Source organism: Struthio camelus, chromosome 3 (assembly GCF_040807025.1).
Source record: "Struthio camelus isolate bStrCam1 chromosome 3, bStrCam1.hap1, whole genome shotgun sequence".
NCBI classification, from domain to species: domain Eukaryota; kingdom Metazoa; phylum Chordata; class Aves; order Struthioniformes; family Struthionidae; genus Struthio; species Struthio camelus.
The window spans coordinates 77,390,920-77,418,461 of NC_090944.1; the positions used below are offsets into that span (position 1 = coordinate 77,390,920).

The 27,542-nt window shown below is 42.5% G+C and overlaps 2 protein-coding genes across 3 annotated transcripts in view; one reads left to right on the forward strand and one right to left on the reverse strand.

The window, feature by feature from the left end:
* Positions 1 to 883: 883 nt before the first annotated feature.
* The window catches only part of EZR (ezrin), a 37,645-nt gene continuing 10,986 nt past the window's right edge, over positions 884 to 27,542 (forward strand). The window contains exons 1-6 of the mRNA XM_068938584.1: positions 884 to 1,116; positions 17,319 to 17,402; positions 22,666 to 22,761; positions 23,953 to 24,227; positions 25,016 to 25,099; positions 25,741 to 25,887. Of these exons, the coding sequence (XP_068794685.1) occupies positions 1,105 to 1,116; positions 17,319 to 17,402; positions 22,666 to 22,761; positions 23,953 to 24,227; positions 25,016 to 25,099; positions 25,741 to 25,887 (698 nt within the window). The 5' untranslated portion in view covers positions 884 to 1,104. The remainder of the gene's footprint in view (positions 1,117 to 17,318; positions 17,403 to 22,665; positions 22,762 to 23,952; positions 24,228 to 25,015; positions 25,100 to 25,740; positions 25,888 to 27,542) is intronic.
* The window catches only part of SYTL3 (synaptotagmin like 3), a 59,496-nt gene continuing 47,586 nt past the window's right edge, over positions 15,633 to 27,542 (reverse strand). Inside the window, exon 17 of one of the 2 annotated variants that reach the window (XM_068938579.1) lies at positions 15,633 to 15,835. The gene's annotated coding sequence lies outside the window, so the exon portion shown is untranslated. Of the gene's footprint in view, positions 15,836 to 17,820; positions 17,952 to 27,542 lie in introns of those variants that run through there. The other variant, XM_068938581.1, reaches the window with a different exon arrangement.

Sequence of the window (27,542 nt, forward strand, 5' to 3'; positions counted from 1 at the left end):
AGGCTCTTCCCTGCTCCATATCTTTTTCATCTTCTGGGTTGTTATCCCCCTTGTTCTGTGGCTCCCGTTTCCTAGCCCATCATGCCTTTTCTCATGAAACAGCCACATGCTGCTTGAACCTGGGAGCAGGCTGCACCATTTCTTTAGTCCTACTGCTACCGTGACGGGCACGCAGGAAGAGCTTTGGCCTGCAGGCCGTTGCCCGTGACTGCGTAAATGCAAGCTGTTCCCGCGCGCAGCCGAGCGAAGTGCTGCAGGAGGCCAGCAGCCTCTGCGGAGCCGGCGGCCACCTGAGCCGCAGCACTGTGTTTGTGGACGAGGAAGGACAAGAAGCAAGGGGCAGAGCCACCGACTGTCATCTGTGTATGTCTCTAAACTCTCTCGTAATCTTTCCTGAGTTTTGACTAAAGATCACGATCAACTACAGTAACTACGTTCAGCTTGTGCTCTCTTGGCCCTCTGGTTTCTGAGCCTGGGTGGATTTTCAGACTTCCCTCCCACGCCATCATTGCTGCAAAGAGTCTTTCATACAAAAGTTAGTCCTGTGGGTTTGGGGTTTTTCTTAAGGTAACCGTATCACCTGATTCTGGACGTGGAGACGCACCGCAGCTGTTAAGAGACCGGCGACGAACTTTACGTTAAATACAAGAAGCGCGTCTCACAACGAGCGGTGCCAGTGCTGCGTGGCGGTCGCGACCGCCAGCCCCTTCCCCTCGAGGCCGGGGCAGCGGGGGGGCCCTGCCGCCAGGCTCGGCGGCGGCGGTGAGGGGCTCCCTCGGCGCGGCGGGGCTCTCCGCCGCCGGCACCTGCTGCCGCCGCCCGGGGATTCCCGGCGGCGCGGGGTGCGGGGTGCCCGGCCGCAGCGGGGCGAGGCCGGGGCCGGGGCCGGGGCCGGGGCCGGGGCCGGGCGGAGGCGGCGGTGAGTCACGGCCGCGGCCCCACCTGCGTACTTAACCGCCGCCGGGCGGCCGGCGCCGCACTCGCGGGCTGCGCCGTCGCCGTGGCTGGGAGCGGCTCCTCCTCCTTCCTCCTCGGCTGGGGCGAGACAGCTGGTGCCTGAACGTTTGCCTTTGGACTAAGAGGAAACGCTCCACGCCGCGGAAGATGCCGAAGCCGGTAAGGGAGGCCGCCGGGCCCAGCCGGTGCGCGGCCCTGCCCGCGTCCGTCGGCAACGCCGCGGGCCCGGGGGGCGCCGGCCTGCCGCGGGGTGGGCTGCCCCGGGAGCCGCGCCGCTGCCGCCGCGGTGCCCGCCTGCCCCGCGGGGGGGGGGGGGGGGCGCTGCGCCCCCGGCGAACCCCGCGGAGCCCCCGCCGTGTGCGAGTAACCCCTGGCTCGTGTAAGAAGCCCCCGGACGGAAGAGGTGGCTCGTGCAAGCAGAAGCGATGGCTGGAGCCGCTTAGCAGCTTCGCTTAAAAACGCCAACGCGCCCCGCGGCGCGATGCTGAAGCGTTAAACGCGCTCGCGGGGCGGTGGGCGAGCAGGTGGCGTCGGGGCCCCGCGCAGCGCCGCGCCCCGGCCTCCCCCGGCGGGGAAGAGCCTCGGGAGCCCCCTCCAAAGAGGACGAGCAGTGGGTTATTTTGTTTTCTGAAACAGTCCTGTGTCTGGAAAAATGCAGCCCTCTGGAGTAGCTCTTAAGAGGTGTGGGGTGTTTTCTTTGTTTTTTGGGGGGCATATTCTCACAGTGAGATGGCAAAACAGCACGGACTTGCTCTTGGTGTTTATCCGCGGTATGCATTTCCACGCAGGAATCACGTGTATTTGTAAATATATAAGAAATTTCATTTTTGTTTGTATTGTGTTGTGATCTAAAAACTAAATCCCGGGGCCTCTTAGTGCAATTCTCTGCAGTGCTGCAGGTGGGACTGCTGCTGGTCCATCCTGGTCGTCATCAGAAAAAAGCATTCCCCTCCTGCCCTTTAACTGAACAAACCTTCTTCATCGGCCTCTTTTTCCTCGGTCCCTGTATCGTTGTTGCATCCCGAATTATAGATTTGCTGGCAGGGGGTGAGGGTTTTTTAATCTGTTTCCCCCTCTGCGGTTAGAAACAGCAAGTCTCTTGAGGGACCAGCTGCCTAATGTAAAGCCCTAAGTAGTCATTGGAGCAAACACATTTTTGAACTCTGGCCATAGTCGGACCATGTTATTGCTGCTATCTTTTTTCCAATAGAGGCAATATTTCTTAAAATGCAGTGTCGTGAAGGATTTATGTGACTATTAGGTGCATCTTATCTTTAAGGTAATAAGCTTATCTTTAAGGTAGTAAGCAATTAATATTTTATCATAACATTTAAGTTAGTTTAACTTGTCCTCTTTCAGAAATGAGGTGTTTAGGTTAATTTATGTTGTGGTCTCTGTAAACCTCCAATAAAAACTAATGCTCACAATCATTTTAAGAACTTCTGTATCTTTAGTCTCCCCTAGATTATATTTTAGCAGTAGCTGATATATTACTGCATATTAAAATATCTTCTGAAAATAACCTTTTGCAGGCTGGAGTAGAAAATCTAATTTACCAAGCATGAACATAAATTTTGTGTGTGTATATATGTGTGTGCATATGTGTATAAAAAAACTGTGTTATTAGCCATTTGCTAATTATGCAGACTCTTGTCTATGGAATACCCTAGTTAGAATAATCTGAAATCCTGGTCTAGGACTAATCCATACTGAAAGCCATGGATAGATGTGGAAAAACTCTTTAATCTGTTCCCCCCCCCCCCCAAAAAAAAAAAAAGCCAAACCAAGCAAAAAAGACCTGTTTACAGCCACGTTCTTCCTTTTACCTGGCCTAGTTTTGTGCATGTTTCCTCATGGATGCTGATATGGCTTCTTGCCTTGTTGGCTGACTACCTGGTGAACAGCACAGACAAAATGGTGATAGGTGGATGGTGTAAGCCGCAGGGGAAGGACGATTGTCAACTGTACTAATAACTTCAGAGACATGTGACCTACTGGCTGGGATTTATGGCCAAGGCTGTGTGGCAATGTCTTCTTGTATAGTATAAGCATTATTTTAAAATCTGTACTTAATCTGCTTATCAGTATTGCTAACTACCAATTTACTGTAAATGGAGGACTGTTGCAGGGATTTTTTTAATAAAACGGTTTAGCCTGACTGTTTCAGACTGAGGCAATGAATTTGGATTCTTTCCAGCCCAGCTCATTTGCTCTTAATACAATTAAATAGGATTCCTATCAGTTTGCAGGGCATGGTGGGAGGGGATGTAAAGCTGTCTGTCCAGAAGCAGAATTGCACTCAGAACAGGACAACAACCTCTGGCATGCTTGAGGAACAACAGTATAAACTCCTAGGGAGCACAAAGAAGCAGCCTTAGTTTCTCTTGGATATTTGATGTGAATACTTAATGTTTATTTTCCACACATGTCTGCATGTGTTGTTTCTGCTTGGTGTAAGTAAATATAACATTGCCTGCAGATTTCATGCTGCTATGGGTGAACGCTGACAATTTGGTCATCAATTTTTCATCTTAAAATCTTGACTTGCAATCAGTAACCAAAACTTTAGCAAGAAACCCATTAAATTGAATCTTTGAAGCTGTTGTTTTAACAAAAAATAAGCACTCGAGCAGACCTTATGCATCATTTTTGAAGTTTCTTCTTTTACAGTAATCAAACAACAAGTGCACTAACACTAGAACACTGGGGGTTTTTCAACTAAAATACATGATCACTAAAGTGCTAGAAAATTGACTGTATTCCAGATTCTGTAGCCATATTTGAAGTAATTAGTTGGATTTTTCTGATGCATGTCTACAGCGCTCAAAATAAATTCTAACTATCCAGAAAATAACTGAAATAAATATTTTTAATATAAATGCTTTCAGGCAGTTTCAATTTGTAATTTAGCATGGATGTTCTGCAAAGTGTGACAGTTGTGAAGTAACAAGATCTCTGCAGTAGGCTAAAAATGTTTAAATTTTTGTACAAATTACTGTATTTTCAGCTGAGATCACTTATTTGAGCTGTTGATGAAATGCATTTCTGTCTAGCATAGTGATTCATTAGGTTAAACGAATGGTGAGTTATTACGTGGGGAAGTACAAGAGAGGTCATCTTGTCCAAATCTTGCTGTACTATCTGAAAATAAATGAAATGCTAAATAAACTTTTTACTTGATCGGCTTTGTATTCCTTTTCACTACAGGAGTGCCTGTGTGCTCACTGCATTTTCCCTAGGTCCGTATGGTATTAGTCTATTTCTGTATGATTCATTAAAGGGACAGCATTGTAGCTGAATTAAACCCTCTTGCAGAACAAATGGGTCTAATAAATTGTGGACAGTACTGCATGACTGAGGATTAATGAACATTACTTACAGAAGGAGACGGAAATGTGATATCTGTTCTATAGCTCTGTTAATGTGATCTGACCTATCAGTGTTCTTTACCTTATTGAGGGTGGGTTTTTTTTTCCTCTCAGGAAAAAACTTAAGAGCTTCAGAAAATGAAGTCAGCTTCGTTTAAGCTGCAGTAGAGCGTTTGGTGTAGTGTCACACAAGAATATGCAATACTTGTGTGCATGTGAGTAAGCCTCTCCAAAGAGGACAGCAGTAAGTGCGGTCGGGCACAGAGGAAAATACTTGGATCGTATCAAGAGGCAGCCTTATCCAATACTTTTATTAATGGCCTATTTTCAGAAAGGTGAGCATACTAATGAAATCTGCTAATGCCATGCTGTTGGGCTATTACTGATGCAGAAGCCACTATATGGAGAGGACTGAAGGAAAGGAGTAATGGGATCCTATTTCAATAGTTGAACTTGCAGGAAAGGGGGAAGAAGGTCTCTCTATATGGGAGAGAATGATGTAGGTTAATTAGTGATAGGATGACTGCCTTGTCTATGTGAGCTATAATGCATGAAGTTTCTTTAATGGAAAGCACTAATAGAAGGTGCTGGTGAAATACTTCCTTGAATGTATTGTGGTCATCTTCTGGTCATTCTTGGGCAGAAAAAATGAACTCAAAGCAGAACCCAGAGAGGGTTTTGGGATGACGGGAGGCAGAAAGCCTCCTCGTGAAAGGTGGCTGCTTGGCTTGTTTAGTCTGGTAGAATTAAACAGGTTGCTTTCAGCTGTATAAAATGTGAAGAGTTTAAATGCTAAAGAGGAGGATGAACTGCTTTAAGCAAACTCATGGCTTAGGAGACTTTTAAACATTAGGGCAATTCAATTTCTTGCCCGTGCTAGTGGTCTTAGGAGACTATTCCAAGATTTAATGTCCCTTAAGATAAAGCTTGACAAGGATGCAATTTAATGCATCTGCCTGTAGGAGCAGGGAACTGGAATGGAAGACTTGGAAGGTTTTTTCCAGCACTGTGTTATTAATAATGAGCTAGTGTGCTTGGTGTTAAGTGGTTAAACAAGTCCTCCATACCTGTTTGATGTTGAATTATACATGAATTCTGGAAAAGAACTGGAAGACAACATGCAAGTCTTTAGCCAGGCCTTTGGCACTCTGTAAACAGCTTACGGCATTAGAATTCAACCAGGCTGTCGTAAGCCAGCCAGAAGAGATGTAAGCTTAGTGATGGGAATTCATTCTAAATAGAAGTAATAACTGTTCAGATTTCACAAATACATCTGGTTTGTTCTTGACTACATATCTGCTAGCTGCAGAAAACAAAACTCTTCACATAAGTTTTCATCTTCCAGTTCTTCACAGCAGATTGATGTAACTGGACTGAAATGCAGGTTACTTTTTGCATATCCTAAAGCTCATAATAAACCTGTTCCGTCAGTTTTCTACTAAGCACTCCTAAATGTAGGAGTGTAATATTACTGTGGATGAGACCGATTAAAAAACACTCTCAGCTCATGGCTAACTGTAGTTTTAGCCTGGAATAAGTTTTTATCCTTGCCATGTAAGCATGAATTGCACCATTAGGTAATATTGTTTGGTGCGCTTGATACTCAGGAAGTGGGTACTCTGGTGCAAAACAGAGGGAAGCTTACATTTGCCAAGTTCAAGCACTCCCACTCATGGCTGCAAAAGGAAGGCAGTGGATTCTATTAATAGTAAATTCGGGGAGTAGTTCAGATGACTAAAGAAATAAGAGAATGAGCTCATAATGGTGCTCAAAACTGAATTACCGTATGAGTTGAGTAAGTAAGTGTTTCTGAGGTCAGTTTGTTCTAGGATGTTAGCTGCTGTGGCAAAATCAAGTGTGTTAACTGTTGTATTAGTCACTACTTAAAGAATTTTTTAGCCTTCTTAAAGAGTGGGGGAAGGGAGGGGATAAGCCTTCCTACTCTTCTCCCTCCTCCCACATTACCATCTTCCTCTATCCACTAAAAAAACAAGCTATGGTAGATCAGGACTTTTCGAGAATAAGGCTTCTTGATGACCACTGAACATTCCTGCATCCATGACATTCCTGTTTGGCACTTTGTCCGGGGAGTGTTATGCACACTGTAGATCCTATAATCGCTCAGTTGACCTCGAAGGGAAGCAAGGCTGCCTAAGATCACTGAAGCGCACTACAAGCTGTGTTAAATAATATATTATAGTTGCTTTGTGTGCTTGCTTTGAAGCCTGCTTTTTCAGCATTAGGTAACATTTAGCCTATGAGCTGTGAAGTGCAGCTCTTTGCTGAAGCAACTGAAGTTGCAGGTGTTTCTTGAGCAATGTATAGGATCTTTTCCTCCCTAGGAAAGGGAGAAAGTAACTGCTGACTCTGCGAGTGAAGAGACAAGGCTTAGCTCAGTGCAGCAGGCTAACCATGTTGTCTTTGTATTGCTTGTTTCTTGAGATCTAGATTTTGTTTCTTGTCCTAGTCCCTACTTCAAAGATCACCTGATTTCTCCACATCTGCTCTCATCTTTGAGAGAATGTGACTCGCAGCCATGTGTTCACCTGAGACTGATGAGCATCAGCTGTCAGTTAAAATAAAAAATGTGTGTAAGGATTAAAATGCAGGGCTCATATTCTAGCCAAGCAAGCAAGAGAAACCTTACTGCTTGATGACCAATGACTGTTGCAGTTGGATGCATATGGTGCAGCTCTGGGTGGGCGAGATGCTGGGACCCCTCCACAAGGTAGCCCATAGCTCTCAGCTGGCTTTGAGATGCAAATATGGAATTACCCTATTTGACACTAGCCAGCTCCTGATGCACAGAGTATGTGATGTGAATTGGCAGGTGGGTTTGCTTAATTGATATTCGGTGATCTCAGTGTGGGAGGGAATAACTTTCCCTTTAAAAACTAGTATAGCCTTGCAGGCAAATTTCTGAAAGTTTTTCTGCCCCAACCCACCCTGAGTTTTGTGAATCACTGGTGCATTTTTTGTTGAATGTCCATGCTTCAGTAGTGAAGGGCCTGAGACAAGTTTCATCTCAGAAGGGATACAGCCCTGATGCTGTTTTAGAGATTAAAAGGGGTATCTCGCTGATTTTTCCAAACAATTTTCCTGTCAGTATTACCTGCAGTTTCTCAAGAGTGCAATCCTTTAGTAGCAGTTTAGCTGCTGTTCCAGGACTTGCAATGGCCTACCTTCATCTGGGAGCAAATAGTAGCTGTTGCACACTGTTTGAAGTGCCTTGGCTGGAAGTGTAATCATTGAAGTACATGGGAGGTAGATCAGGCTGATGGGTGATCACATCACATAATCCCACTCAAATTTTGCAAGTGCTGTGCAATGTGCTCTACTGAAGCTCATAAGGTAAAGCAAAAGAGCCTAATTGTGAAAAAGGTAAAAGTGAAGGACGACTTATCCAAGCAACAGATCTCATTGTGGCAAACGTATTTGTAACTAGAACACAAAATGAAGATACCTTATTACCTGGCCCAGTGAGATTCATTACACTGTTATTTCTCCTCATGTAAAAGCTGTTCACCTTCTTTCTGCACTTTCACTTCTACAAGACAGCAGATGTCCCTGCCAGGTCAGGTACGAAGTCCCCCTCACCTGATATTATGCAGTTAATGTTGGCCAAAAGCCAATGCAGAAGGGAAGAGTATTTGAAGGTATGTGCTGTTGCTCTTGTTCTGAGCTGCAAAGTGTTGAATGCTGAAAGTTTCTATATACCAAGTTACCTGATGCCTTCCCATGAATTTGTCCAGTGTCCCCTTGAAACCATGTGAAAGTCAATATCTGCAATAGGCTGTAACAAAGGTTTTCATAGATAACCTTCAAATTGTTTGAAAAAGTTATCTGCTAAAGTCCTTGCTACAGCATTATTTGAAGAACTATTTTCTCTTGTTCTGAACTGACCAGCTTGGATGCCCCCTAGTTCTTCCGCTGATAAAGGCAGTAGTGCTTGGTCCTTATCCACGCTGTCCAGTCACTCATGACTTTATACGCTGTTATGTTCTAGCCTCAGCTAGCTTTCTTCCAAGCTAAGTCCTAGGTGGCTTAGTTGTTCCTTGCCTGGGAATCATTCCATGCCTTTGAAAATCCTTGATCTTCTCCAGTTCGCTTCTGAGCGAAAACAAAAAACGAAAAAAAAAAAAAAAACAAAAAACACACACACACAAAAAAATCCTTCTTTGCATCCTGTGATGTGTCCTCAGGGAAGAGCATGGTTGTTGAGAACATGTATCCAACAGCCAGTTGTTTGTCCCCCCTCAAACTCTCAGGGCATAATCCTTAGGAGTAAGTCATAGCCTCTCCTTGTGTTTGCCTCCTGCTGCCCCTGAAATCTACTGTGCCACCCTTTCAACTCAGAGTAACCATTGCTGTACCTTAAGCTAGACTCTGTGCTGCTCATATAGAGTCTACCAGAAAATGTGGAGTCCTGTGTCCTGGTAGGCTGTGTTTCAAGGTGAAAATCTGTCAGGCTTTTGACTCTGCTGTCTGCAGCTTTTCATATACATGCTGCTCTCTAGAATCTGTGCCTCTTCATAAACATCAGAATAAAAGACCCCAGTTTGGGGGACTGGATTCATGGAAAGCTCTTAGGCTATGATATTTTTACTTATTATCCACATCTTTGGGTGGTGCTCTGGTTTGTTGCGGCTTGGTGCTGTGGAGTGCAGCTTCTCTGTAACTTGTTGTGTACTTATTCTTTCTGAATTGAAAACACAGGTATGAAATGGTGTTTGGATTATGGATATTGGTTATGGTATTTGAGCCATGGATTGTGGTTCATATTACAGGCAAGGACTAAAAGTTGTTCAAGCTTTTTTTTTTTCTTTCCCTCTTGTGTGAATTGCAGAAGGCTTGTGTTATCTCATAGCTGGCTGATATAAATATTGAAGAGGTTAAATGGCTTTAAAGACTTTAAAATAAAACTTGGGAGCTTAAACCTCAGTATTATCTACAGTTTCCCCCATACTGATACTTCTAACTCATGCAAGGCCACAAAGGACCGCAGAGTCCTTCTGGACTCTGACTGACTTTTTGAAACAAAGCTTATTTGTGGATTGGTTGTGGGAGCTTTATTTAAACCTCACATGTAAAGCCTTAGTCTTGCAACTGCATTGTATTTAATGGGATGCAACAGCTGTCATGACAAAATAGTCTGGGTATGAAGGAGTTTGATCCAGTGGCCCGCAGTTTCCATCTGTATTTATCCTTTAGGTACAAAGGACCAATTGTTGCTGCAGTCTATGTTCTTAAATCCATACTAGCATCCATTGAGGGCAACTTGCACATACAAGGAGCTGTGCCGTGATGACCTTACTGGAACTGGTTGTGTGTGGTTGAAAGAAAGAACTGTTACTTGTATATAAATATTCCCGCAATGCTAATGCGATATCATACAGCATCAGAGTTTCCTTAAAACAGATGTTAGTCTTTTTTCAGTAGAACACCTTAAACCCTCCTGCCAGTTCCTGCCCTGGCCTGTATTCAAAATAAACTGTTCAGACAGCCCTCAGAGAAAATAGGATTAGGTATTTTGCATGAAAAGCATCTGGGTTCTCTAACTATAACTATAAAAGCAATATTTTCAGGCCTTTCAGGGTTAAATTATGTTGCTTTTATATCTTGTTAAGACCTGGGGAAACTGTGCCACAATTTTTAAACTTCTCCATAATTGGAGACAGAATGATGCAGCTTGGGATAGAGGTGAGGGAAACTTTGGAGAAAGCCTTTTCTGGGAAGAGCACTGGATGGGCTTTACTGTTTCATTGAAATATTAGTGGTAACTGTACAGAGCTGACCAGAGGCAGAGAACACTGAAAATCTGAAGCTGAGGTGTAGTCATCTGAGAGCAAGGGCTGTGAGAGGTGCAGGGTCATGCACACATCCCATATTTACATGTAATCTGCATGATCTTCTGGCATATAGAGTGTAACTCTTTGAACTAAGATAAGCCATGGTTGTATTTCAGTTCTTTATTTCTCTGCTTTTTGCACAGATGCCTGCTCTGCAGTATTATTACATGCTGACAGAAGAAATAGCAGGCTTTGGTTAAGGAAGGTGAGATAGGTATGTAAGTTAGTATGGTGTCTCCTACTCTAAGTATAAACTGAAAAGGTTAGAATTCATATTCTGGGGTTATCTTTGTGTCTAAATACGTGCAAGGTTTTGCCTTATCTCACAAGGAAGAGTCAAGTGACCTGACCTCAAAATAAAACTTGATGGATTGGTTTTCTTGTGATCTGTTTGTTACGCTGGGGAGGCGAGGAGGACGTTCTTCAGAAAATTCAACCTGCCTTACTAAAACTGGAATTTATGGTTGGCTGCCCTAATTCGGGTGTTCAAGGTTTTCCTTCCCCTTCCTTTTTTCTCTTTATCCAAAAGAGTCTTTAGCTCTCAAATTTTCCTTTAAAATTCCCTTTTTGGCTTTCCCTCACATTGCTTAATTTTTCTCTTCAGAAAAGTCTCTGCATAAGTTTTCATAAGGTTTTTTTCACCTTACGTGAAAGTAGCAAATTGGACTTCCATTGCCTTGAGTAAACTTAGGAAATTTCCATCAAGTATTGCTGACATAGTTATTGCTTCTTAAATGCTGAAGAGGATTACAAAAAATTATGTTCATGAGCATTGAAGTTGACTGGTAGATATTAACAATCATGCTGGACAATCTGAAATGAAGTACTAGCTTTTGACATTAATTTATTATATACCCGTATATTTACCCTCAGTGGTATTCCTCCTCTCTCCCCCCCCCCCCCCCCCACACACACACCAAGGGAAGGTGAGCAAGGTTTTAAGGACTGGAAGGCAGGCTATCAAACTCTCTTACCAGTCGCAAATGCAGTAGCATCCAACTCTGCTTCATAAACTCAGAGGAATTTCAATGGAATGTGACTTAATGTTCCCATTTATCTGTAATGCAGAAACAATGTGAAAGCACAATGAGATTTGAAACCAAATACGTCCTTTGGTTCGCAATCAGGTCTCTTTTGGTTTTGGTTTTTGTTTTTTTTAAACAAGGTATGTTGAGAAACTGGGTTGGTTAAGTCAGCGCAGAATGCTTGTGTAGATATAGTCTTGTCAGTTAAGTGCGTGTCAGTAAGGCACTTGAGGCTATTTTGCTGTGCTGCCGCTGCCCTCTCCGAAATACCAGACCTTGGGCAGGTAGCGCTGAAAGGATTCTGGCGTCAGAGGAGTGGAGATGTATGTGGTTCATATTGAAGAGCTTTCCCCCATATCATGCCGTACATCTCTTCACCGCTCTCTGAATCAGGAATCGGATTGTCCCAAAAGGTTTGTAATTTGTCCTCTGATTCGAGCTTCTTGGGGGCAGTGTTCTGGATATCCTCTTCCCTCCCCCCCCCCCCCCCAAAAGGCACAATGAGGTGGGGGCAGGTGCAAAGGATGTTGGGCAAGGTTGCATGAAAGTGGTTATATAGTATCCCAATATGTTACCACTCCAGCAATTACTGTTTCTTTGTTTCTTTTCCTGTTACTGTCTGCAAAATGAAATACTTTTTTTTTTTTTTTTTTTTTCCCCTCCTTGTTCGTTTAAGTTGCTGGCTCTCTTTGTAAACATTTCGTGTTTCAGATGACTCCTTTTTAGAAGAGATCTATAACTGGTGACAGGCTAACAAAACCCATTGTTTCCCACAGTTTAGGGGGGGGAAAAAAACCTGACCTGCGTTGTAGTGCTGACTTCCCATGATTAACTTGCCCCCTACCAACAGAAGCATCCACACTTGGATAACAGCGTTCCAGTTGGCAAGTTGTCAGGCAAGCAGAGCAGAATAGCCACCTTCTCTAAGGCTTCCTGTGACAAATATACTCAAGAATGCAATGTTTCCTTCTATGTAATAGCATCACGCTGGGAAATGTGATGTTTGTCTAGGGATTATAACAGACCACATCCTTGTCTACAGACCTGCTGTAGTCCATTGTTTGCCAGCCTGTGATTTGGTCACTTATTTGTCTCTTGTCCGTTCTCACCTCCCCAAGTGTAAACCTTCTAACTATTTCTCTGACTTACCAAGATCTTTGAATTCTAGCCCCGTCCTCCTAAACAGCTTATTTTTAGTTCTTGGCTGGGTGCAATTTGTAGACTTACAAGTGTACGCTGCCTTCTCAGGGACCATGAGAATACTTACATTTTCCTACTCTCACCACTGACCCACCCCTGTTTAAGCCCTTGGTGAGCGAAAGTTAGAACGTGTGTGTCTCAAGTACCTCCAGCAAGGTGTAGGTGCTGAGTCCACCGGGGAGGGAAGTCTCACTTCAGCAATCCTGCAGCACCAGATAGAATTGATATCGGCTTGATATTCACGAAACTCTCTCCTGATTTGACAGAATCCCTGCAGGATTTACTACACCTGAATAACAATTTGTGTACCTAATTTCTCATGGCTCAGATTTATGTACCTAGTCTATGCCAAATGAGACAACATCAAGTATATTACTAGATCAGGCTTGATCCATTAGGTAAGTTATTCTGTTGGAAGAAACAGAGGTGGTTCTAGGTGCTGTATTCTTATAAATACCAACATGTCAAGTACTGAAGGTTAGTATAATAAACTGATCTAATGCCTCTCCAGTTGCTTGGGTTATTTAAGCTACCTGTTCTCCCAGAACAGTCCTCTCCCCTCTTCATTCTCTAAACTGTTAGCTATTGCCTTCAGTAACTTTTGGAAGATGGAGAAATTCGGACACTGAAGTGTCATCAAGAAAATTCTGAGGGCTGGAGCCTCTAGGGGGTTTTTTCCTAATGGAAGTTGAGAATTTTCTCCAAATAGTTTTCCTGAGCTGGCGGTATGTTTACTCCATCAGTTAACTCTCAGTTTGATGGATACTGTGCTGATGTCAATGTGGTCTCCCTTCTTTGCTGTTGGGCCTGGAACCAACAAACACCACTACATAGGAGGCAAGTGAACAGAGAGCTGTTCTAGTGTCCTTCCTGGTGCTGCTACGTGAAATAGCTTTTCCTATTAGCTGAAACCTAATCAGTGTACACATCTACAAACAGGTCTGGTTGCCAAGATTGAAATGGGATTACTTCATGCAGGTGCATTGCAACTCTGGGGGAAAAGTTTGTCTGTTATTTCTTACAGCTACGATAGTAGTTGTCGCTTGTGTGGTGGAAAAGCAGAAATTGTGTACAGACCTGTAGAAGTGATAATGCAAGCCAGACTGACTTCTGCCAAATTCTTAATACTACTACTCCCTCTTTAGCTGCTGTTAAGGCCTGATACTTCATAGGCAGAACTGTGTCCATGTGCTACATAGATAGTCTGGATACATGCAGGAAGTCTTAACAGGCTTGTATGCACCTATTTCAGTGTGTGCTGTGCAGGTGTGGCACTTCAGAAAACCCTAATGCCTTCTGTACTACGTGGCTGATCTATGTACGTGTACTAACCACTGACCTAGGATTTCCAGATATTCAGCAACTGAAGAAAGAAAGCATGCTTATCTAGGCTATCGCCATGCTGATTACCAAAGCTTGGAAAGATATTTCCACAAGCATTTGCACTTGCAAACCTGCTATTTAAGAGCTTCTAGTCTTTATCCTTCCTTGCGAAGAGGAAGAAGGCATTCCTGAGCATCGTTTGAGGTATTTAGAGCCGCATAATGATAAGGATATGCGCATAGAATACTGGTTTCTCCTGTTGTGTGTATAAGTTGGTATTTACTGCCTTTTATCTTATGGATTCACTAGAAATAAATTGTGAAGAATTTTAAATGACTTGCACAACTTTATGGTTTCACTGACCCATTTTATGATGCAAGTGAACTTAAGGGCAATTGGATTTTATGCATCAGAACATGAAATGCTCTGCAAATGGCTTACTGGGTAGGTGGGCTGAGGGTGAAGAGGGGTTCCTGCCCATCCTCCTTTTCCCCTTCAGTACAGGATGTTTGACAATGGAGCAGTTAAATATCGGGAGGTGGACTGTCAACCCCACAGGTACCGTGTTGGCAGCAACTAGAAATAGATTCTGAACTAACAAGCCGTAGTGGTGTCAGACTTTGTGCATTTACAGGTGCTTTTCTGACTGGTGTCCGGCATATCTGGGAACCGTTTATGAGAGGGAGGGATTGAAAGGTGGTCTTGGGTCCCTTTCTGGGTCCTGGATCTTAAACAGAGAATATGTGGACATTCAGCTGACTGGCAGCACATTGCCTACTTGAGAGGCAATGTTTTCTGATTCTGTTTTTCAAATGGCATTCTTAATTTTCCAGAATAGATACTTGTGTGGTTCACAGCTTGTGAAAGGCTGCTCTGTCCCATGGATTAAACTACTGATTTAGTCATTAGAGGGATGGTTTAATAAATCCAAGACATGAGGACATTGCTAAAAGCAAGAAAGACCCTTTTCTAACTCCTATAACTTCTAGTACAAGAACTTTCTGTAGTGATGCCATTATCTAAAGAATATACTTAAGTTCTCTCCAGTTTCACCTTTCATTTTACTTCCACTCTCCTGTCCCAATTGGAAGCCTAGGTAATGTTAGTCAACTGAATAGTCTGAGGTCGTAGGATTAACGTTCAGTAGAGTGCAGTGGATTAAGTTCCTCAGTTTATATTGTCTCTTATGATTCATGAGTGAGTGAGTTTGTTTTTATTTTAATGCAAATATCATTGCCTTTCCAACAGCATGGCTTTTTTCCCCACTCTGGATCAAATTTGTTAGCGATTTTATGCATTCTAAGGAAGATATATTTAAGCCTTATGTGGTGGAAAAAGTAATATTTTAGTACACAAATCTCCTAAGGCCCTAGTTTTTATTCATTTTAAGTATGCTAGTCTTGAGCATAAAAGTATAATCATAAGTTTACAGCATCTGCCTACAAAATGGGAAGTTAGATTTTACTGTCTAGGATTTATTGCATGTTATGTCCATGTGACAATTACACACAAAATAAGAGTTTTTAATGCACTCTTCCCTCCCACCTGTGTTCTGAGGCAATCAACAACTGCTTTCTTTCTGGTTATGGCCTCAGCTGTAATCCTGGGATACTGCCAGAGTTGTTCCCTCTTACTCCCCAACAATATCTTGAATTGTTTAATCATCCTGGGTTTTGATTTAATTGCCTTGGTGCTATGGAGAGTTTCATATGGTCTGAGCTGAATGCAACCTTGATCTCCTCTTAGCCTGACAGATAAAAAGGTGCTTTCAGATTGTCTAAACCAGGATTTTAAGTGGTTTAGGCTGTGATTGCCTACTTCATCACCGTTTCCTCTGAGGCCAAAAGTTTGTGTGGAGTGGCTGTAGGAAATCCTTATAGAAATACTGTCAAAAACATGATGTTCTTGTTGAAATTAAGACTTTAATTAGGAGAGGAAAAGTAAGAGGGTTTAATGTGTAGGAAGGACACTCGCAGGATTTTCCTGGACAGTCATCAACTCATTTAAATGACAATTACTAGATGTGCTGTGTCTTCTCTGCCTGTCATATGACTGGTAGCTTGTCTGACTGCACACCAGGGAATTCCTCTTTATCCTGCTGGCCATTCAGCCCCTTTGAGAAAACACAGAAATTAATCTTTACTGCATGCCCCAGGTGTCCTTGGAAGCTTTTGGATAACCAAGCACTTACCTTCTTTCACACTTATAGCATATTTCTTTCTTTTCTTTTTTTCTTTTTTAAATAGCAAATAACCATTTAGGTGATAGAGTAAGAGAAGAGCATTCTGGTACCAACTGGAAATTCTGTGGTCAGCCAACTTCCTACAGATTTTCTGTAAAGAGTGGGAAGCATGTCCTTTTAATTTCTTTTATTTCTAAAGTAATACTTATTTTACACCCACAGTGGTGTTTCAGCCAGAAGTACAAATAACTCTTGCACAATACAAAAATGCAGATTATGAGCATATGCTTTCTTGAAGGGGGGTAGACAGGGATTAGAATATGATTAGGGATTTGTTGTTGAATGGGATTAGGCAACAGGAGCTTTTTAAGGTCACATCTTCAACTCGACAGGCTTACTGTTCTTGAGACCTTGGTATCTGCACTCCCCCTCTTGCTACTCTGGAAATACTGTTTGGGAAAGCTTTGCTTTTTAAGGCATGGGGAAGATTCTTCAGTGCACTGCCATGCTTCCCCATGGATCCCACATGCTGCAGTTGGGGAAGGGAGATCTTGGAAACTTGCACACTCTTTCTCACTTTTTAAAATTCTTCTAAAGTGAAGATTGCCAAATTCCCTAATAAAAAGGGATTGTTTAATTTGCTCCTTCTACTCTACCTTGCAAGCATGGTTGCTGCTTTTATCTCCTGATTAACTAAATCAGTTCATTAGCTAACAAACTACTTCTGGTCACTAGTTAACTTCTCTTGCCTTCTGCCTACAATAGTACCCTTTCTCTTTCAGTCTACTTGTGGCTTATGCTGTTTGTTCACAAGCAATGGCTATTAGTGAACTCTAACCCTGCAGTATCACTTAATACCCATAAAGAACAGCAGTTATGTGCTGAGTAGATTTTTGAGTGCAAGAATGAATGTGAATTGGATCAATGGTGATTGCTTTGTAAGAATGATCCGCAATCTTTTGCCTTTAAAATTTCAGATTAATTCCAGCTCCAATATAAATGGGGGCTAAACTGTAAATCTTAAACTTAATTTAGTCTTTAGGGCCCTTCATAATCCAAGGGATGACCTGCAGGCAACTTTGCTGCCCACTCATGGGAAACCTCACTTCAGGAGATTCTATGCCTAGAAACAATCAACTCTAAAATGTCTTCTCAATTAACCAGAAACTCAATCCAATTCTGTGCTGATTAGGAAAACCTGCAAAGCAATCTGGATAAGCCAGAAAAGTCAGTGCCCCAATTAAGTTTGCCAGTGTGATAACAAAAATCTAATTGGGACTTAAGTGTGTACGTTATAAAGGTTAAGGCAGTGCATCAAGGGCATGGTGGCTGTGTTGTACACAAAGGTACTGTGTTAACACTGAAAAGTAGCTTTCAATACCTCTTAAACAATGCTTTTTGTTTTTCTTCTTAGATCAATGTTCGAGTTGTTACTATGGATGCAGAGCTGGAGTTTGCCATCCAGCCAAATACTACAGGCAAACAGCTTTTTGACCAGGTCAGTAATGGGGTTGGTTTGGGCTCTTATCGCTTAAACTTGAAGTATGTTTCACACTAAAGTGTCTTTTTTCTATTTAAAGACTAGATTACAGGCTTACCTTTTTCCCTGCCTGACAACCCCTTCCTCTTCTCCTCTCCCCTTCCCCCTGCCCTGCTCGCTCTGCAACCCCCTAATCAAAGGGCCTTGGTCCTAACCGTGGTCTCTAAATTCCATCACAGTCAAAGAAACAAGCAAAAAATCTTTACAGGTATGTTATGTTCCAGTCGTACCTGTCTGCCTAGCAACACGGAGTGATGAAGTGTTATAAGGGATTTAAAATACCTAGACAGTTGTTAGCTGTTGTGTAAAAATGCACCTCTTTGAAATACAGCTTAACTTTTTTCAAATTCTAAAGTTGAAATGTTGTCCTTGTGAATAGAACACCTTAGAATCGGGTCTTCACAGTTGAAGGTGGATATCGCGGCGTTCTCTGAAGGAACGTGAATATCATTGCACTCATTCAGAAGAAGAGTTGGAGGTAGCTACTTGCCATATGTGTTTGCTAAACTGCAAGAAAAACAGAAGTTTGTGATCTGCATGCAAAAACTATAGCAGCATGCCTTGTAAGAAGCCCCTGTGCAGCAGGACAAAGCAGAGACTTGAAGTGGAGGAGGACATGAGCAGCCAAGTCTATCTCCTTCCTTACTGCTACTTTTCCTGCTATTGCATTAACAAGTTGTGCAGGTCTCTTTGAAGATACACTTGCAAAAGATCAGGTGAAGACAGCTAAACTGAATGAAGAACACTTTCTGTAAGACTTTATTATGCTTTTCTTAAGTAGCTTGCTCTTGTAAAACTGTTTAAAAAAATAAATAAAAGCTTACTTTTAGATATTCCTGCTCAAACTCTTAAAACAAAGATGTGATCTATGCAAACTACAATTACACGTATTAAGTTGTTTAAGAAGCACTGCAGGAATTCCTTTACACTTCTCCCCTTGTCCTCTGATAGCAAAGGTTGGTTGAGCTTTAAATCAAGTAGGCAGAACTGACTAAACAATATTAATTTCCCCCAAGCTATTATTGGTACCATTTCTCATTTCAGTAAGTTAGCTAGAACTTGCTAGGCCTTATGACAACTGTGCAGATTTTCAGTGAGAACTATTTTAAAAAAATACATTTAGTGACTTTTTGGAAGGAGTGAAAGGAAGAAACAAAACTATAATTCCTACAGAACTTCATAGTACAAAATCTAGTACTAAAATTGTGTATTTAGCATTACATTTCTTGCCTGAATTCCTTTTGATTGTTACTGAGGTGGGATTTATTGGAAGTTTGGTGAAATGCATATGAAACACCTGCATTTTTATTGAACCAGCATTCAGTATTTGACTTTCCATTTCTTGCTGATTACCCTTGCACCTGGGTGACAGATCCCCTCTCTTCCATGCTACCCAAAATCAGAACACAGGCCTCATCTTTGAGGGTACAACAATCTGAATGACTGAAAGCCAGGCTTTTAAGATGAATGCCTTAGACCACACACTGCAAATGTGTCCTATGTTCCTTATGACTTAAGATTCAACAAGGATTTTGTCCATATATCACTAATGTTTGTGTCTGTTAAAGTGTCAGGGTCGTCTTTGTGATAGAAGAGAAACTACTTCCTTGACCTCTAGCTCAGTAGCACGGACTCCTGAGAACGTAGGAGAAGGCAGGATGCTTCAGATCCAAGATCCTTCTAGTTCTTTGCCTGTATTGTTGCGACTTCCCAAAGCCAGTGCAAGAAATGATGCAAGCAAGTACGCTAGGGATAGAATATGAAGATTCATATCCTTCATGAATCTTCCCTCGTGAAGATTTGGTCCCTACGTCCCATAGCTTGAGATGGGCTTAAAATCTGAGATTGGAAAGTCCTACCAGCAGCCTATTTTTTGTTGGGGTGCACTACTACACATCAAGAGAGACTTAGGTAAACTGTGCAGCCCAAAATTGGGAAGGTGAAGACTATATTTAGCTGCAACTGTTCTGATATCTTCTCTTCAGTTCAGCTGTGCAACTCTTACTAGAGCCTTATCTTGGGTGGAGTTTGTGCTCAGATAAAGTCCATGGAGACAACAGGTTTTCACAGGTATGGGGAGTGGCTCAACTTGAACTGCAGAACCACTTTGTGGGACGGGGGAGGGAAAGGGTGTTGATGTAGGCTTTTCTTAAAAACCACAAGATGATTTCTTGCTCTGGCTGTCAGCAAGCAGAATTACTCGAGCAATGCCCTTGTGCTTTAGTGGCTTTGCTAGCTTAAGTACACCCTGCACATAAGGTGGATCATAACCCCCTTCAAAAGGAGTGGGAAAACAGTGAAACCTGTGACTATTCAGTTCAGGTCTGCTCAAGGCAGACCTCTGCAGAGGCTACAGTGTGATGTTCTGAGGTATTCCAAGAACCTATGTAACGGGCTGAGAAACTAGCTGGAGTATGTCCTGTTGGCTGGCCCAGGGAACCTGGTACCTTTCTGGTGACGAAGGAAAGATTCAAGTGGATGAGAGGGAGTGGGCCACTGGCAGCTTCTGGGAGTGACATGGGGAGACAGTGCCTTAGTGGGGGTCTGACCAGCACGAGTAGGTGAAGCACTGCAGGCTGTCAGTTAAAATAGTTTCTTAAAGCAATTGCAGTGTTCCTTTGGGACAGATAATCTGACCAAGAAAACATAAAATGACCAAAGAATTGAAAGCCCTTGTTTAAACATGAACTAGCCTAGTTCTGTTGAATGAACATGACTTAAGCTCTGCCCTCAGCATAGTTAAATCAGTTTTGAGTCTACTGCAAAACCAAATACTATTTGCTTTTTCCACAGGAGTGCTTCTGTTGACTTCTGTGATGTCTCTGAAATCCTTGATGTAAAGGGCTCGTACTCTACCTCATTGCGGAGTACATAGGCTGTAAAAGTAGCCCTACTGTACCTCAAGACCTCCTCCTCCACCTCATAGTTACTTTGTTGCTGTAACCAATCCTATGCGCTTCCGGGATGTTCTTTGCCCATTTGGGTGGAATGGGTTGACTTAAGATTTGCCATTTTGTGCTTCCTCCCCTCCTCATTGTAAGAATAAGAAATGCCTTGGTTTTTAATTCTTCCTTGTTTTGCCATGGAGGAAGCTTACAAACCATTTGCCAGAGTATAAGCTGATAACTGGAAACGTTCATGTCTTTGTTCTTGTTATTTGACCCTAAATGGCCAAACTATGAAGTTTAGCTTAATACTTTCTCCTTCCTTGCCTTTAGGTTTTGGGATGAACATGAGGGACTACAACTTCTAAGCTTTCTATTTTATAGAAAATGTACTTTTTTTTTTCCCTCCCCTATAACACTCAGAGAAAATGACCTGATAACAATTGTTTGATTTATGCAACACTTCATTCTAACAACATCGCAGCACTATTTTTGTGCAGCACGAAGTACCACACTCAACATACCACTACTTTTCTGATAGGTTAAGTAAAATCCAGTACTGAAGATTAGAGGTGTTTTTAGAAGGGTCAGAAAACCTGGTAGCTCTGTGGTGAAACAAGCCAATCTGGGGAAGGATGGAAAAATAATTTTATTCAAGTCAAGGCTGAAGTATTTTCATACTCTATCTCTTTTTAAAAAGCTATGGGGCTTGTTTTTCCTTTCTTTAGTTACAGTGAACATGACTATGTAAAACAGTTACTTGTGGCCCTACTGAAATAGGATATATAAATCAGCCTGCTGCATATAGCCCATAGTTTTCAGTTAGGGAGCTATCCCACTTCCTCAAACAGCAGGCACTAACCTTTTTATCCTTAAAGGAATGTTTGCTTAGTGACATTTTTTTCCTACTAACTTCTATGAAGCTCTCTTGGTGTGTTCATATCACTACGCTTTATCGATTGCCTGTTAATCAGTGTATCATACGAGCAGTAATTCTCAGATTGCTCAACAGGATGGTGTGTTTTTCCCCGTTCGCCTTCCCGTTCATCCTCACAGGAAAATTCTTGGGTGCAAACTGCTGCCTCTTAGCTCATCAGTAAGAAAATATAAGGGGAAGCTAAAGCAAAAGCTAATTAAGTATCCCAAAATCATTGCTATGGACTTTGGAACAGAACACCTGTGCTGCTCTCAGGAGGTGCAGTTAGCATGGCAAGGCTGATCCAGTAAGTCTGCTCTCTGGCTGTTACTGTCATCAGCAGTACTGTAAACAGGGTGAAACAGGTCCTTATGTGAGATCTGAGGCTTGTTAAAGCACATCTAACTGCAGCCTCAAGTCTGTCATACTTTCTTTAGTTGCAAAGTAGTTTTAAATGGTTCTTGCCCCCTACCCAGATCAGCTCCCTAGGATGGTGCAGACAGCACTATCTAAGGAGTGATTTTGCAAATAATGTCAAGGAAATGATCCAGGTGAGTGTGTAGTGGATCTTTCCAGAACTCTTACACAGATCAGTGGCTCTGTCTAGTGCGCACCCTTACAGGCAGATTATCTGGCAGCAAACTACTGAGCAACAGGAACAAGCAGGCAGGAGCAGGAGGTCAGGAACAACTTAGCCTGTCTCCTCCACTGAAGAAAAAGGAACATGTCCAAGTAGTTAATGTGCCATTCAGGCAATGAGGATGCTTCTGGATCTTTAGTCTGACTGGTCTTTACAATGCATAAAATGAAATTTGTCCTAGTGTTGGGCTGTGAAAATATATTTTAAAGCACTCTTGACTGAGACTATTTGCAGCTTGCTTTAATTCCCAAAACCATACAGCGAACTTACTGCAGCAGTTGTGTGACGCATCCCTCATTTGCTTCCTCCAGCAGAATGAATTTTAGTGACTAGCAGACAGGATCACCTGAGCCATTAGTACTGCCAACTAGCTGTAGCTAGTACTAACTTTAGGCTATGTCTCACCATCAGCTGTGGTGAGAGCAACTTGCCTGCTTCACCGACTAGGGTTTTAAGAAGTGCAGGTGGGCATAGCAAGCAAAAGCACCACCTGCTGCCAGCGTACCAGGCTAGCAACTGATGGCTCATCACTCGCTCTGTTTGTGTCTTCTAGTTTCTCAGATCCCCAGAATCTCCTTTTAGGAGCTTAGCCTGTGCCTTTGCTGTCATCAAATAAGTAACTGTTTATCTTAGTCTTCCATATCAAACTCAGAGATGCAAGACTAGCAGGTCTGAGCTGTTACCTGCACCTGCAGGTGATGTGGGACTTGAGAGGATACCTGCACCACAAGTACAAGTGAAGTGTTAAATACAATAACTTTTTTGACCTTTCTGTTGCAGGTGGTTAAAACAATAGGTTTGCGAGAAGTATGGTACTTTGGTCTTCAGTATGTGGACAACAAAGGCTTCCAGACTTGGCTGAAGCTAGATAAAAAGGTAACAGACTTTGGGCTAATTGCTGATAAAGGTTAAAGCTTACATGACGCGTACTGTGTTATTGGCTGTGACTTTATAATCCTAGTACCTGTTGTTGATTGTTCCTTAACTCTCATAAGTCATAGATTATTTTTAGAGAGAACTTAGTGACCTCCATGGGAATTGTTTAGGTGAGGTCTGGCCTAGTGCAGGCTTACTTTTTTTCTCTGCATTGTAAAAAGCCCTGTTGCACTTCTCAGAGGAGCAGCAACTGCAGCACTTTGATATTGTGCCTAGTCGTATAGAAGTGGCTGTACTTGCTGTGGCTGGAAGAACATCTTGGCTTATAACAGTTTTAACCTCTCCTTATGCAGGATCAGTTGCTGCACTGATCAGAAAGAGTAGTTTGCTTCCAGGCTGAGTAGCTGTAACACAACTCAGATGTTTCTAGTGCACCCTTGTTCATGCAGTTGCAGCTCTTATGAAAGTACGAACTCCTTCTCTTGATAGAGGCAGCCAGAGTATCATATCTGTGCGGTGTAAGGCATTCTCTGTCAAACGCATATAAGAGCAGATGAGTTTTTCGTCTGATATGGCGTGGTAAATCCCACGTTCTTGGGTGACCAAGGCTGGCTGTGCAAGCAGAATTTTACTGGCTTGGTTGTAGAACACAATAAGTCTCCCCTGTGTTTTCATACCAGTGAGCAGCTGGAATTAAGGAATGCCAGTGATTAGCTGTCAGTCACTTAATATGAAACTGCAGGTGGTTTATGGGCTATAGCCTTGGAATTTTTTTCCCCCTAAAGACACAAAGGCTACTGCACCCTCCTTGTCTGGTGCCAGCTGGCACGGCCAACAGGAGATAAGCTGGGCAGAGGTAGTTGCTTCACTCTAAAGTGGCACCTGTTTGTCTCTACTAGTTAAAGAAAAGTGATGGTAGGGAGTGTTGTTGTGTCCTTCTTCTAGAAGTTAGCGTCACAAGTAATTGTAATACAGCACTAGAGCGTGTTTAGCCCAAACTCTGCAGGGAGTTTTGTTTGGCTAGATGGTGGTGAAAGGGCTCCTGTGTTGGCTGGAGAGAGATTGCTACAGAAATGTATTTTAGAAAACTGATACTCTTTAAGGAAAGCGCCCCAAGTCTCTTTTCTGTGTAAAAGTGATTTACTCTCTTGTTTGCAACCCTGCTTAGTTTTGTGTTGTCTCTGTCCTCAGGTTTCTGCTCAGGAAATCAGAAAGGAGAACCCCCTCCAGTTCAGGTTCCGTGCCAAGTTCTTCCCAGAGGATGTGGCCGACGAGCTGATCCAGGACATCACGCAGAAGCTCTTCTTTCTGCAGGTGAAGGAAGGGATCCTCAGCGATGAGATCTACTGTCCCCCTGAAACAGCAGTTCTCCTTGGCTCCTATGCTGTGCAGGCCAAATTTGGAGACTACAGCAAAGATGTGCACAAGCCTGGATACCTTAGTTCAGAGCGTCTGATCCCCCAAAGGTGAAGGAGTTTTGATTCAGTGTTTTTTTTGTTGTTGTTTTTTATTTGTCAGGAATTTATATTGCAGTTAAATATAGGCTTTCCTTGAAAGCAATTAAGTTGAACTATGTGTACGTGTTTCTTTTCTTTCCTTCATTCATTTCCGTATACTGTATTACAGTAGGCTTTTATGTTCTTTGGGTGGGTTAGAGAGAGGAAGTGTACTTGGAGCTCAGCTTTTCTTTCCTAAACTGTGCTACCTTGCTGGTAACTGACAGCATGAATGCCTCCAGGCTTCTGTCATTAATTTGTCACTTCAGGAGAAGTTTGCGCTGTGTGTCCTTAATCATAATATGCAATCCTAGAAATACCATATCTGGAAAGGATGTCTTGTACACCGTCCTCACACGGGATAAGTGTACCTTATCAGGAAACTGGTCTGTTTTTATGCTTCCTGATGACACTCTGAGCAGTGTGTCTGATTCCAGGAATGACATTGACTTATGCTCTACCTTAACCATCTGGTGTCTGTGGCATGTGTGATTTTTTTGCAATGTTCTTCTTACTCCTTTCGTGCTGCTGGTCAGTGACCAGAAAGAGGCTTTACAGGGTAAGAAGGCATTTTTTGTTCATTCTGGATTGCTCCGCTTCACAAAGTACATCTTTGGGCTGAGTAGGATCTTCCTTTTGGCTTCAGGAAGACTTCTTAGTGAGACTAATTTTTCAGTAGAGCTGTAGCCAAGATCAGCATCAGTGAATATGGCAGAACAAGAAGTCTAATCTTGCTACTTTCTCTTTTCATGTGTTAGGGTGATGGACCAGCACAAACTCTCCAGAGAGCAGTGGGAAGAGCGGATCCAAGTTTGGCATGCTGAACACAGTGGCATGCTCAAGTGAGTGTTTTGTATTAGTCTGTAGGCTGGTCATTTTGCTCCTTGTTAATAGCCTTAAGTTTGTGGTTTTACGATATGCTTTTAGAATAGAATCCAAGAGTGACCTGTGTAGGGGAGCTCTTTTTGTGTATTTTCTAGTCCAGCACTGAATCAAATGGTAAAACTCAATAGAACTTGCGAACTGGTCCTGAGAAAAGTCCCTTGGATGGTTTCCTAAAAATCCTGCACCTAGGTGCAGCATATCAGTGGTGCCTTTGAGTGGATAAAATTAAAGGTGTGTGTCTAGCCTTAAGTTCATTGAAGCATTTGCACTTGGGAAAGTTTAGGTACTGTATCTTTTCTGTTGACAGAACCTTAGGGCAAGGAGAAACACTGGAAGAGCTGAACGTTGTTAATTTTTTCTCAGGAAATATTAGGGCTTGGTAGATGCGGGGGGAAGTGCATGTATTCAAGCTCAGGGCACGTGTATTCGTGTAACATAGTAACTCTTAAAGTGACTCCCAAATGCTGAATGTTCAATTTATCTCCTGTGTTTGGGTGGGTTTAGGGGAAGTAACTTGTTTCTTCTGAAGACGTCACGCTTTCTGAAATAGTCAGACAAATGAGAAGCTAATCTCCACTCTTCTTCCTGCCTCACCCAGAGAGAATGCCATGCTGGAATACCTGAAGATTGCCCAAGACCTGGAGATGTATGGAATCAACTACTTTGAAATCAAGAATAAGAAAGGAACTGACCTCTGGCTGGGGGTTGATGCCCTGGGGCTCAACGTCTATGAAAAGGATGACAAGTAAGGCTTTTGTTTTCACCTCTGATCTCCCAGAGTGAGGGCTAGTGTGGGAACCAAGGGGTGTTTCTCACTTACAGGATCAGGGCAAAGTTTAGAACTTTCTTGTTGTCCAATTTTGGATGAACAGGAGGTGAAGCTATGGTAGGAAAGGAGCTTTCAATTTATTTATGCATAAAACTAATCCTTTCATGACTTTCCTGATCTTTGACCTGCTAATGCTGCCTACCACATAAAATAAGAGATGTCTGTTGTAAAACACGGTCTGATAAATCATGCACAGTTGTAGAGCTGAACCCTGAAAGTAAGGATAAATAAGAACCCTGAAATAAGGATAGTACCGAGCTTTTCCCAGAGGCAGGTTGCCGGGTATGCCAGCAGTGAATACAATATGAGAACTTAGGTTAACACCTCTGCAGAGTGTTTGGACATCTAGGGCCTTTCCTGTACTGAAGTTATCATAAACTATGTGCCAGTCCTTGAAAAAGACAGGTTATGGGGTGAACGTGGAACCAAAGCCAGATAACGCCCAGAATCCAGGGAGGAGTTAACCTATACAGTTACCGTGAATGAAATGAGGTCCTTACTGAGGTACACGTGGTTTTAATCAGCCCTTTCTGGTAAGGGCAGAGCCGTTAGTAATTGGATGGTAGAGAAAGAGGTGGGAAATGACAGACTACATCTGTAAATAAACATAAAAGGAGGATGTGAGCAGCTGCGTCTAAGCTTTCAAGTCACTTTTAATATTCCACAGTGTGAAGGGGAGGGAAAATAGACATTTTTAAATGAAGGACTGCTGTCAGAACTTCTTCTTTTTTTTTTTTTTTAAAGGTTCTCAGTCCTTTCCTGAATCTGTAACAGACTCTCACTGTAACACAGAGGGGGGGATTTCACCTGTTCTACATCTTTGTATACAAAAAGACTTAAATACAACTCAAATATTAGCTAGAACTCTGGAGCTTCTTTTGAGATGGCAAAGAGAAATGCAGTTTTTTCTTCTGCAATGCTAATATGTGCTGTCACCCAGAAAACAAGGAGTGTCGCTTGAAAGAAAGGTAGTTTCGCTCATGTAATACCTCAGTCTTGAATGACTAGTCTTGCTATGTAACCAAGGTCACGCAAACAGGTTTTTCGAGCTGCAAAAGGAGGCAGAACATAGCCCTTAACTGCAAAGAGCTATCGAGCATTTGCAAAATGAATATCGCACTGGAATAAACTGCATGTTTCTACCATAACTCTTGCTACTAAGCGATTAGGTCTTGAGTAGATGCAGGGACTAGAAAAACAGCAATACATACCCCTCCTCTGGTTTGTATGAGCAAAACTTTGGGACTGGTGAGAAAGCAAATATTTTGTTGTTGAAGTTGAACTTGAGGAAAGTGAGACTATCCTATAGGTGAGTGAGCCTTTATACTTCAGTGAATATCAGTACTTCTAGGTATTTTCAAGCTTTTTTTTTTTTAATTGCAGTAGAGAGGAGAATCTAGTTAATTTTTGGTTATTTTGATTGTCTCTCACTGTATTGTCTGGGGTTAAAGCTTTTAAACAGCTAATATGAAGGAGACTGGCACAATTACATAATCTTAGTCTAATCAAATCATTTTCTTTGCATTCTTACATTATTCTTTCATTACGTTCTTAGTGTTCCACATGCTGTT